Source organism: Citrus clementina, unplaced genomic scaffold (genome assembly GCF_000493195.1).
Source record: "Citrus clementina cultivar Clemenules unplaced genomic scaffold, Citrus_clementina_v1.0 scaffold_5, whole genome shotgun sequence".
Lineage (NCBI taxonomy): Eukaryota > Viridiplantae > Streptophyta > Magnoliopsida > Sapindales > Rutaceae > Citrus > Citrus x clementina.
The window spans coordinates 41,315,388-41,327,717 of record NW_006262201.1 but is presented as its reverse complement, the minus strand read 5'-3'; the positions used below and the strand labels follow the sequence as shown (position 1 = coordinate 41,327,717).

General features: G+C 34.2%; 1 protein-coding gene across 2 annotated transcripts; it reads right to left on the bottom strand.

Moving 5' to 3' along the window:
* Positions 1 to 8,378: 8,378 nt before the first annotated feature.
* Positions 8,379 to 12,198, bottom strand: LOC18040152 (mitogen-activated protein kinase homolog NTF3). Of its 2 annotated transcripts, none has more exons than XM_006434992.2 (3): positions 11,731 to 12,198; positions 10,785 to 11,210; positions 8,379 to 9,440 (listed from the first exon to the last, which is right to left on the bottom strand). In XM_006434992.2, exons 2-3 carry the CDS (start codon positions 11,205 to 11,207, stop codon positions 8,742 to 8,744), a joined length of 1,122 nt encoding a protein of 373 aa, XP_006435055.1. In that variant the 5' UTR covers positions 11,208 to 11,210; positions 11,731 to 12,198; the 3' UTR covers positions 8,379 to 8,741. The 2 variants fall into 2 exon arrangements, with proteins under 2 accessions (XP_006435055.1, XP_006435054.1); XM_006434991.2 differs by having other exon boundaries at positions 11,776 to 12,198.
* Between the last annotated feature and the right edge of the window lie 132 nt (positions 12,199 to 12,330).

The following is a 12,330-nucleotide window of genomic DNA, read 5'->3' as shown; positions in this document are numbered from 1 at the left end:
GGGGCATGGGGGAATTTTCCCTTCCAAAGATTTTTTGGGGGGGGGGGGGGGGGGCGAGGTGATTAGGCATGTCACATGTGGGGTGGAGACGAAATTTCCCCAATTCCAGCTGGATCCCATGACTTGTACCCTTTTTTTTATTATGATTATTATTATTTGTTAACTAATACATATCTTTCAGGTAAATTTCTTTCTTTTTCGGTTGCTGTTAATTATTGTCTTATTATTAACTTATTACTGTTACCACCTTTTACTGCCTGTACGGGATTTATAACTGTTCAAAGTACAGTATTGATAAATTCCTGAACAAATCATAAGGAATCTTATATCAGGGAGGGAGGTGGCACAATAAAGTGGGTCAAGGGTATTTCGGGGAATGACTATTTCTACTTGATTAATCTGAAAAAGGGTTTAAGTTCATGCTTATAGGGTTAACGGGGAAGATATTAGTATCATCTTCTCCCTTTGAATTATTGCAGGTGCATGCATGTTCCATAAAAAGTGGTTCATTATCTCCTAAGCTAATAAATAAGGAAAATTAAAACAAAAATCATTTTAAGCAGTCCCATAAAAGTGGCTCACTTAGTGACAAGCTAAATAGGAGTAGTCGTGTTATAAAAAATTAATAAAAAAATCCATAGTTGAAGCTGTTCATTTGACCAAAAAAAAAAAAAAAATTCAAAAGGGCGGCTTTCACTTTAAATATAACAATAAACAATTAAAATTCTGAAATACATTCGGTTTCAAGTTAACTCCAAAAGTTAAAGGTTGCCGACGATGCAGAAGAACTAATTTTCGGCGCGTCAATTTCACCATTCCGATTGAATTTTCTAGATCTATTCATCTGGTACACTAGATTTACCTGAACGGAAAAGCGCAGTTTTTTCTATGTCACTAACAGTGCAACTACATAGATTGACTCAGGACGAATCAAATTGCACCAGTGGTGATGTTCCACCCGTTACCAAAGGAGTTCATGATGTGACAGTCCGGTGGCAGTCCACCTCGTAATATATATATATATATTCCAGAATAATAAATTATAATATTATTTTTTAAAAAATTATAAATAAAAATAATTTAATAAAAATAAGGTAATTAATTCAAAATTCTAAAAATGGTATATTTGGAAATCTTATTTTCTAGTCAATGAGGAATTTTGATTACTCACTCAATTTGAAGGAACTTAAAATTTCTTTGAATTTGAATTCCATCATTTTTTTGCCAACCGGACAATGGATTATGGATCCCCCTCCTCTACCTCCAAACCAACCATCACCTAAAAGAATCTTAAAAACAGTAGGATGCATGACCCGATAGTTTAAATTTTGCTTTCAGCCTTTCAGTCATTTATCTTATCTTGTTAATGTTTGTTAGTCGAATAATTATTACACATGGCTAGCGTTATTACAGTTTAAAAATACTCCGAATGTCTTGTATTTTCTAGAGGGGAATTGTCAATTTCTTCCTATTGAAATATATATATATATATATATCACTTATTCTCCTATTATGTTTATAATATTAAAAAAAAATCACCTAACAACAACAATTTAAGGGAAAAGAGAAATAAACAAGTTATTTGTTTGATAATTTATCTTGAGAATATAAAATATAAATTTATTACAAAAAATTTTAAAAAATTAATAAAAAGCATAAGAGAAATATCTTATTATTAATTTTTTTACTCACACTAAAACATAATTTTCTCATTTTTAGTACTTCAATTTTTATTTTAATTTCATTTGATATTGTTTATTTAATTTATAATAAATATGAATAAAAAATATATTCGAAAACAAGAGTACTGTGATAAAATCATGATGCCAAGGGGGTTATTAGGTTATTAACTATTATGAAAATAATAAACAGTAAATGATATATATTAATTTCATTAGGGGAGAAATTTACAATCTCCCTTTTTTAAATTCTTATTTGATCGGCAATAATTGAAACTTGAAAGTTTCTACCGTCAGGCATGTTTATCATCTTTGTAACAATGTGCCTTAGAATTTTTCTATAACAGTACATAAAAATAATCATGTTAATTTTGAATATCCTAACTGTAGAGAATGGATTACTAGGTGAAGTGACGAAATTTTATTTATTTTAATCTATAGGTCACTTTTTAAAAATAATCATGTCATAGATCACTATCGGTATCAAGATCTTGCTTATCTGATGCCCAATTTTCTAGGGTAAAGAAATTATGGTGGGGGAGTAAAAGCAAATAGCCATCTTCCATATTCTCGCAAAAGCTGAAATGTTTGGACGCAGCTAAGGAAAGAGACGCAAAAAAAATAGAAAATAAAAAAGAAATTGTTGATCGGTATTGACACTGAATTGACAACTAATCTCGCATTATGCTTTTGACGTAGGGTGAGAACCTTAGCCTCTTCATTAACTCATGTTATTGGATATTTCTTTCTTCACTTCCAACATAAGATAAGTGTGAAGAAAACTGACAACACCCCATCATCATTAAGTTAAAAGGAGCAAAAAAAAAAAGGCATTAATGATGGCAATTGACACCCACACATCTGATTTTACCCTTTTACTATGATCTTCCTTTGTAATTTATATGCTGAGGCCATTCTACAACTTGCAGTGTGACCAAATCTTCATTTCTCCCAAAGAATCTTTCTGAAAGAGACAACTCAAGCCCTTCCAAGCACATAAACAGCTTCTCAACTCAAAAACTTTATTTCTTGGCTAGCTCGGCCGCGAGTAGCTAGACTCATCTATGCACCAAACACTGAACATTGGATCATACATGTCGGTTGGTATCTTAAATTAATACGTCAACTTTTACACACGGATAGGAAGTTAGGTATGTAAGAAGATCATATGAACCTAATAATTCAAATTCACAGAGTTTATGTCAAGAATAAGACATGATTTAGCTAGATTTGCATAGAAAAATAAAAGAAAAAAAAGAGCAATGCTATATATGTATCTATACATTCGCCTCAATTATTGTCGATGAAATGCGAAAACTTGCTATGGCGTTCGCTTCATTTGCACTATTAATTCGTCACGCTTTCGAGGAAAATGTGGTGGTCCACTTAAGATAGTAACAGCACAACATAACTGCTTTTCGTTGAGTCAGAATGTTTAAAAGCAGTTTTTGTGGAAAAACCCGTCAAGTGACTCACTATGAATGGGTGTAGAAACCTACTAATTACAGTACAGAGATGCTTACATTTTGCTTTAATGACTTGAGAAGTCGAGATGTGGTCTCTTTGATAAGTCTGTAAGCTGGCGAAGCGTTTTTTAAAAAAGTGATTTTCTTTTTTTACCTGTTTTTTTCGGATACTGAAGTCACTTGACAGGTCAAGTTGCTCGACTACTGGTGAATTTTTTAATATGGTGGATTCAACGATAGTGCTTATTTGGCATATTATCACACATTCATCAGAGTCAAAATTGTTTGGCTTTGCTACTAGCTACCAACTTATAAACCGTGCCAATAGTTTTTCAAAATAATAATAATAATAATAGGGTCTATTGTCATCTTTAATTTCTATTTTTTGCTGTGATTCTAATGGATAATACTTCAAAGCTAAATTTGAAAAAAATTACATCAGCGCCGTTATACTTAAATGTTAATAAAGAGCTTAGTTAATAAAGAGTTTTCGAATTTGGCATGGCATCAAATGATAAATATCCTCCCTCTCACAGAATTAAATTTCAATTAAGTTTTTAATGCTTAAATTCTAATCTTTGATTAGAGAGAGAGAGTTAGGTAGAGGATTTATAATAGGTTTTACTTAAGCTAGAGTTTTATGGTGCGTTTGGGAGTGAGGTGTTGTAACTTTTAAGTTATAGCTACTATAGAGTAAAATCATAACTGTGAATTAAAACTGAGAAAAAACATATGTTGAGTTATCAAAAACCCAGTTGTGAGACAATCATTATAAGTCCCTTTCTAATATAGGTTTTATTGCATCTACATCTCCTCATTTTCTGACTGTTCAATTGTTAAATTGTGACATCTTTTGTAATTATTATAACTTCGTAGTAGGTTAGGTCATTGTATGCATCATTCCTTATATTAGAATTAATTTTATAGGAGGAAGTTGCTACCTCAATATAATTTCTCAATTATGAGATTAAACTAGCATCAGCCCTTAATCACATGTAATTAGATAGCAATGAGTCAGAGGCACGCTAAATGCTGTTGTCATAAACTGCTTCATCGAAATCAGCATTTGATTTTAATTCAACACTGCACGGTATGCATATGCAAGGAGAAACACAAACAAAAACGAAGAAAATATATGGTAAACACATTTAATTTGATAAAATCACAGAAATGATCGGCACATAATTTTATTGTTCAAGCCGGCCGCATGAAATGATTCAATTTAAAAAGCTAGAAAAAGAATACACGTTGCCATCAGAAATAAAGCATCCGCCCGTCGACTCCTAGCCCCATGACAATAGCAATGAAAGAGACCTTGTAAACAGGTGGCTGGGATCCTGTGGTTCAAAAGAAAATACTCTTGTGCTTACCGTTTTTAGACGTCAACCGTTAACACCCCAACTTCTACAACCAATTGCATCATTCAAATGAATTGAAATTCGAAGATTTACTTGAGCCATACTAATATTTTTTTATGAGTTCCGTTCGGATGCTATGACAACATTGAAGAAATAGTGATAAAATTAAATATCAGGAATGGTTTATTTTGTACTTTTGCTTATGGTATACCTGAGGAGATAATTATCTAGACCAATCTTTAATATTATCTATGGGCTCTTTTAGCATTGTATAAGAGCCAATCCAATGTAATATAAAAGTTCTTGGGCGGCTTTCATGTTATCAGAGCTAAGATACTTGTGTCCAAAATCATATGAGGTCACTTTGTTTCAATTATTTATCTTTGTGACATTATTGATCTCTCAAACTCATGCCTATATGGTTTTATTAGATCTTAATTTACATGATATTTGTTTATAAATTAATTCAAAAAATTCATCTATAAATGGGTTGCGACAATAGTAACTTATAGATATTGTACTCAACAGCTTGATTATCATTTGATGATTAAATTTTATTGATTTTCTGATCATCTAACAATATCTAGATCATTATAGGGTATGATACCCTTAAGTTATCGTACTCAAACCCCTATAAAAAGTTTTATGGATCTCTTTGGGATCCATAGCCATCTCAAAATTTTAAAATTAGACTGATATTTCACATGAAATAGTAATTTTTTATATCATTATTGAATTATTTCATGTATACTTATTAATACCTTAGATTTTTAGGTTAGAGTAATTTCCTGAATAGTAATAATTTTAAAAAGAACATTTCAGAAAAATGACTACAAAAAGCTCTAAGTTAAGAGTATATGTAATTGCTTAATTAATTGGGGTGAATTCTTGATCAAGCAACGCGAAAGGCAAATTTGAGAGAATCCAAAATCTGTCGTTGCTTTTTTGCTTTTCTGTCTATAATCTTCTTATTGGGGACATTGAGTAGGAGAGAACCCCAAAAGGGAACAGTAATGGAAAAAAGCAGAGGCTTGGTCGGTCTTGTAGGGTCAAGCGACAATGGTCTATCTTTTTGGTTTTTAATTTAAGCTCCAAAATACACAAAAATGAAAAGAAAAGAAAAGAAAAAAAAAGCCGTTTCAGCTTTTTCAAAAGAGCCCCAACCCCAAGAAATAAGAGTTGTTTCGATCATCGAAGCAATGATTTTTCACGTGTTCTAGTTTTTCTCTTCCTCGCTCAGCTTTAATAACAGTACGTGTGATAGTCTCGATCACATAATTTTCCTCCTGGATGGAGCTGGCTCAGTAGTATACGATTGAATTCGTGTTCCAATTTTTCAGCAACTGTATGATTAACTTGCAAAATAATGAGCGATAAAATAAAATCAAACAAATTCAGTGACCATTAGTTAGTACACAGTGTGTCAATTCATTTGTTGGAACTTGGAACTTGGACAAATTTAGTACGGACGATTCAAAAAGTAAAAGATTTGCACGCCCAAGTACGGCCCCGTCTCATGTGTAAAGAGATGCATGCATGCGTGACCCCATAAAATATATGCCGCATGTGAGTCTGTGTCTATGCACGAGCCTTTATTGGCTTTATATATTCTTTTTCCTGCACCGCATTCAGCATGCAACAAGCAACACCTCAAACTGAAATATCTTGAAATTAAAGTAGATGGGGTCTCGCGGCTCCTCCTTGAGAACTCACTCTTCATAACACTACTGTTGTAAAGCGACAGCTTGCATGTTGTGTGGCTTCCTATTAAGTTTTGGTTCATAATTATAGTTTTTTTTTTCTACAGTAATTATATCTTAAAATGTATAACACTTCAATATCAAATAAAATCTCTAGTTTCATATGCCTTCATTTTGTTAAGGATATAATCATATTTGAGTCTAATAGCATTTCAATCTGCACTGCAAATACGTGGGATGTTGTTAGATAAAAATCAACTTAATTTTCAAATCACAACAACAACAAATATTTATTAATTATTTTAATGTGGTGGCTTTTAAGTTCATAGTTCTACAACTAAGAAACTAAACAACACTAAGTCATAATGATTAATCCGCGGCCATCCTCGTAAAATAATAGTGCAACATTTTAGAGAAAAACAAACAGGTGTCAAAACTTCTGGATTGGTCAATGTACTATTAAGGGGCCTTTGTCAACTTATAATTTAACACTACAAATCAAATTCTGTTTATCAGCGCATTGAATAATAATATTCTTGTTCTATATATAGCAACCCCAGCAGGGCCAGCCAAACATCAAAAACAGCACATTTATCTGCTGTATAATTTAATTAATATTTAGTTCAAGCACACGATAAAGACGCATTCATCCTCTAACCCGTCTGTGGGTATTTATTCTATTCTTTCACAAGACATGTATGGGGTTTGTCAACCCCGCATTATTCCTATCTAGCTCGCCTTGATGAGCCCCTTTTAATAAAAAAAAAAAAAGACGCATTCATTCTCTGTTACAAGCAACTTACTTGACAATGTTCAAAGCATGAAGTCGAATTACCCAAAAGGCGATTTCAAAGCAGTCCAAATTGGCTGCTGTTCGTTTAACAAATCAATTTAAGTCATAATTCCACCAATTTTTACCACTTTTCAAGTTCAAACCTTATCATATATATATATGCATCTAACTGCTTTGCTTCCAAGAAGCTTCTCATCGGACAAAATCTTAATGGGAGACTGCTGATTGCTCCCCCTGCTAAAATCGCTATGTACCACTTATCCTTTTACTATTTTTGTAATATTCAAAAAAAAAATCCTAGCACCGAAAAATTTAAAGGAAAAGAGAAATGAATGAGTTATTTGCTTGATAATTTATCTTGAAATATAAAATATATTTTTACTAAAAAAAATACTTAAAAAAGTAACAAAAAGTTCAAGAAAAGTATTGTATTATTAATTTTTTATTTACACGAAACATATATTTTTTATTTTAATTTATATTTATATGATTTATTTAATTTATAATAGATATGAATAAATGTGTATTTGAAAATAAGAGTAATATTGTAAAATTATAGTGTCTAGGGGATCATCGACTATTATAAAAACAATAAGAGATAAGTAATATATATTAATTTTAATAGAAAAAACTGACAATCTCGCAATTTTATTTTATCTGCAATTTGTAATAACATCGGATGATTACATTTTTATTATTCCTGCTTGAATTAAGCATTTATTAGTTCTGCTTCCGTCACATGTTTTAGGATCTAATGATTAACTCATTGTTTGTTTTAAAGAGAGAGTGGGGGAAGAGTATAAATGAATAGAAGCTATCTTCGATTAGTGATCCGAACTTTGTCGAAAATGGTGAAGAGATTAGAGACCTATATATGTTTTTACGCATGGTTATTTTTATTTATATTTTTTTCCCAATTATATATAGTCAATGTCAACAACTGAACCGGTTGGTGCTCACAAACATCATCATCGGAAAAGAGGACAGAGCCTATATTCTTCTTGCATCCAATTCATAATGGGTTCTATCGAAAAGAAAGGAAAAGAAAGTGAGGGAGCCCGTTGGTTTGGTTTGGCAGATGCCCAACACAGGGCACAGGGTATAAAAGTGACGGCATAATGGTTTTAGCCGTTGAAAGGCAGATTATGGCGTGGCTTGTTTTGAGAACAAGGAGCGGCAAATCTATTCTGGCGGCCACGACTATAAACGTGATCATATTGACATGCCGAACGACAGCATTGATGATCCAATTCTCCTTGGGCCATCCTTGCAATGCAAGCCCCCATGGACCTGGACAAATTGCTCTAGTTGTGGATTGAAAATTGTTGACCAAGATGAAAGGACCAGGGGGTCGGCAATTTATGAACATTAAACATGATGTCTCATTGTTAACTTACGCTCATGTATCTAAATATTAATTTACAAAAAATAAGTTCATACACAAACAGCACCACTCTTATATACAAATTAAACAGGGCCACCTACGGTACAGTACAGCGCTCAAACTCATAACCATACTTTAAAACAAAAAAAAAAACGAAACGAAACAAAACAAAACAAAATTATTAGCAGCCCTACTAATGACTAATGCCATGTTTCTTCTGGATTATTAAAAAACAGGAAACAGAATGCAAATAAATAACTGTCATCAGCTGAATTCTTCGTTGATTGCACGAGCTAGCCAGCAAGCAAGCAAACCCAAACAGTTCTCCCCATTCCTCACTGTTAAGCCAAGGAAGACAAGATTAGGAGGAGCACACCTCAGTGTTGGCTGTAATTGCCTCGGGGTGGTAATGCAGCATTTCCTTCAACATCATTTCCCTTATCATCTCTTCCCCTGATTCCTCATCCATATCAAGATCAATAGGCACCTGAGCTGGAGGGTTAGAGCTAGGATCATACAGTGGGGACATGTAAGGGTGTTGGAGTGCTTCAGTAACACTAATCCTCTTTGTAGGGTCAAAAACAAGCATCTTTTGCAGCAGATCAATAGCTAAAGGATGCGCATTCGGGTAAAGACGGGAAAAGGGAGTCCCAGGTGTATACGGAAGCGATTTAATGTATTTCCTCGCCTTTGGGTTGTCAATAAACTCAAGATCCTCCTCCCTTCGGCTGCCAAGGATGTTGATGATAAGTTTAAGCTGGTTAAGACACTCTGTTCCGGGGAAGATAGGTTTGCGACCAAGTAGCTCAGCAAAGATGCATCCAACAGACCAGACATCAATGGATGTCCCATAGTTGTCACAGCATAGGAGAAGCTCTGGAGCTCGGTACCAGCGAGTGACAACATACTCTGTCATAAACTGATTCTTGCCATTGCTAGTGCGTGCCAGCCCAAAATCACATATCTTTAGGTCACAGTTTGCATTGACGAGAAGATTCCCAGGCTTCAAGTCACGGTGGAGAATGTTTGCTGAATGAAGATACTTCAGACCTCGAAGCAACTGCACCAGAAATCATGAATTAGATCAGGCAATAAGGCCTTCAGAGCAGAATTTTTTCAGAATCTGAAAGCCCAAAAGATTTACACAAGCAGTTGTATGTAGAACTGCAAAGTTAGCATACGAAGCTGCCAAGATGGTAAGATTCCTTAAGATGAAAGTTTATGAATATATTTGAGGTTCAAGACTCTGTTGCCACAACAAAGGAATATACTTATTTCAATGCTTCATTTGAAAGCTAAGTAGAGGAAAAGATAATAAATCCCAATCTCTATGAAACATATAACAAACTCAGTATGAACAAATTGTCAAATACAAGACAATTCAGAGGACCGTGTCCTAAGAAATTTTTCCAAGGTGGCCGTTTAAAAGATGTACTCCCTAATTTTTGGACAATAATCAACTCTTTTAAGATCAGCAGATTGTTAAACAATAGTTTAGCTAAAAGTGATAATGTATACAGAACATTCCACCGGGACCATATCTATTTCAAAACTTGTCATGGATTTAGAACCTCTTATCAAGTCCCCACAGTCTCTTTCAGAAGTGATTAGTGGAGCTGATCACCCTTCTCTACTCATATGGTGCTAAGAATTAGATACAAGTAGGACAGATTGGGATGGGGTTTTGAGATAGGGAGTTATAACTGATTCTAGCCTTGTATTGGAGTGATTGGGTATACTTTTGTATAGCAAAAATAGTCCTAGATTCTATTTTCTTAGCGGACAGCTGGTCCTCTATCCGTTTTAAATCTTCTTCATTAATACATTTTTTAGTGTCTTATCAGGGGGGAAAAAAATGAAATGAATACAAGTAGCGCAGAATAATTGAATTCTATGACTGGAAACAAAATTCCTGGATCCCAAAGAAACCCTCAAGGTCAATAGAAAAAGGAAAGCCTATTCTACTTCACACCAATTGAAAGGTTTTCTAACAAAAGTGCAACTGGTTGAAGTATTACTGACACCTAAAAGATGATGTCAATACCGCCATACTCCAAGAAAACCACATCACAGAGTAGGCATCCATCTAGGTTGTGAAATTCTATTCCCGAGTCTGATCAATGAGCTAATTGTTTCTTTCTGGTGAGCTGCAAGAAAACAGGATGAAGACCTGTCCAGTTAATGTAAGAACTTCACATTGCAGCCTAAGTTATCCATGTAACTAGTCGGCAGTAGTCAATTTCACAATCTCCAAAACCATGTAATAATTCTACACTTCTTTAGGCTGATGCATAGAACTATACTTCAATCAATTGCAGCACTACAGAAACTATCTAATCACTACCTTCGCAAAATTAACTCTAAAAACCCCAATAGGAAAATATCGAGAACAATGTCAATTCACCTGGAAGAGAAAGTATTGGCAGTGATCATTTGTGAGAGCCTGAGAAGACTTAATAATTTGATGCAGATCGGTATCCATGAGTTCATAAACCAGATAGACATCCTTGAAGTTTCTCCTATGACTAGGCATCATTACGTCTTTCAGTGCGATCACATTTTCATGTTGAAGATGCCGAAGAAGCTTCAGTTCTCGCAAAGTTCTCAGAGCGTCAACACGGTTCTCAAATGCATTGTTTATCTTTTTTATTGCAACTTTCTCATTGGTTTCCCTGTTGACAGAAGAGCACACAATACCATATGCCCCTCGACCAATAGGTTTGATGGGCACATATTTTGTATCAATCTCAAACAAGGTTTGCCACATGGAATAATAATGTTTCCCTGGGGACCTGATCCCATTAGGAGGCTCCACTGGAGTTGCCATTTCCTGCAGATCATTGAACAAGGTAAAATAGAAGAGTTTAGCCGTGAGCAAGGACTAAAACTTTATTAGTTTAAGACATTTAATAACTTCTAGTCGGATTCATAATGCATAAACTAGCAACAGAGTTTCATTATCTAAACGACCCAAGGTATTCATTAAGATATAAATCTACGATAGATTTGGAGCCATCCCATCAAAATTTCACTGGAAAAACGAAGTTTATTATGGATAAAACATGATAATTTCAGCATATTGCCTTCATCGGTTTTCCTTGAATTCAGTAATTGGAGCGAGAAAAAATAAATCCCCCAGAATCGGTGTCAGCTAGTTGTTAAATGATGTAGAGTAAACTACTATACACCATTTTCCTCTCTGAATTACGAAGTTTTAAACGGCTGACCCAGAAAAGTATGCACAAAACAGTAGATTTGAATAAAATAAAATCAAGCACAAGAATAAAAGAAGTACCATAAGAAAATTTGAAAAGTAAAAACAAAATTGTAAAAGCGATTTGATTTAGTACCACGTTGTAGGAGTTTTACTAATCTTTGGAGAAGAAAAAGGTCACCTTCTTCAAGCTAAAAAAGTTCCCTTTATTGAAGGTGACGTCTCCAATTATCTCTTTCAAACACTGTGAAAGCTAATTTTATACTTTCCTTCTGATCTTCCGGTGACGTGAAATCACCTGAGACAATTCTCTAAGCTACATCTGAATCCATCAAAATCCTTCTCGAATCCAACCAATTTGCTCGTTAATTGGCGCCAAATTGCTCTGTGACTGAGCTTAGCATTCGATCAGGTGAACGAATTTGTTGGAAATTTTTATATATATTTTGTCAACGATGGGTTCGACGGGATTTCGATTTCGCTTGGATCAAGATTCGTTATCCAGTTGCCATCAATCGGACAAAACTTAAATTTAACTTATAAATGTTGATTTTTTTTTTTTTTTAATGGGTTTGGGCAGAATGCATCACGCGCTCCGGGATTTGCTCTTGAAACGACAGCTATGGATACTTTTTGATCTCGATCAAAAATCATAATGGGTCCCACTTTTTATCAAACCAATGACATATCTTTTGGCGGATAATTACTGAGGTGAAACGACTGCGTTTGCCTCGAC

Excerpts from the sequence above, each read along its gene's own strand:
- LOC18040152 (XM_006434992.2), bottom strand. The coding sequence starts at position 11,207 with ATGGCAACTCCAGTGGAGCCTCCTAATGGGATCAGGTCCCCAGGGAAA. Across the intron at positions 9,441-10,784 it reads GCCAATACTTTCTCTTCCAG|TTGCTTCGAGGTCTGAAGTA; the intron begins GTGAATTGACAT and ends TTTCTGGTGCAG.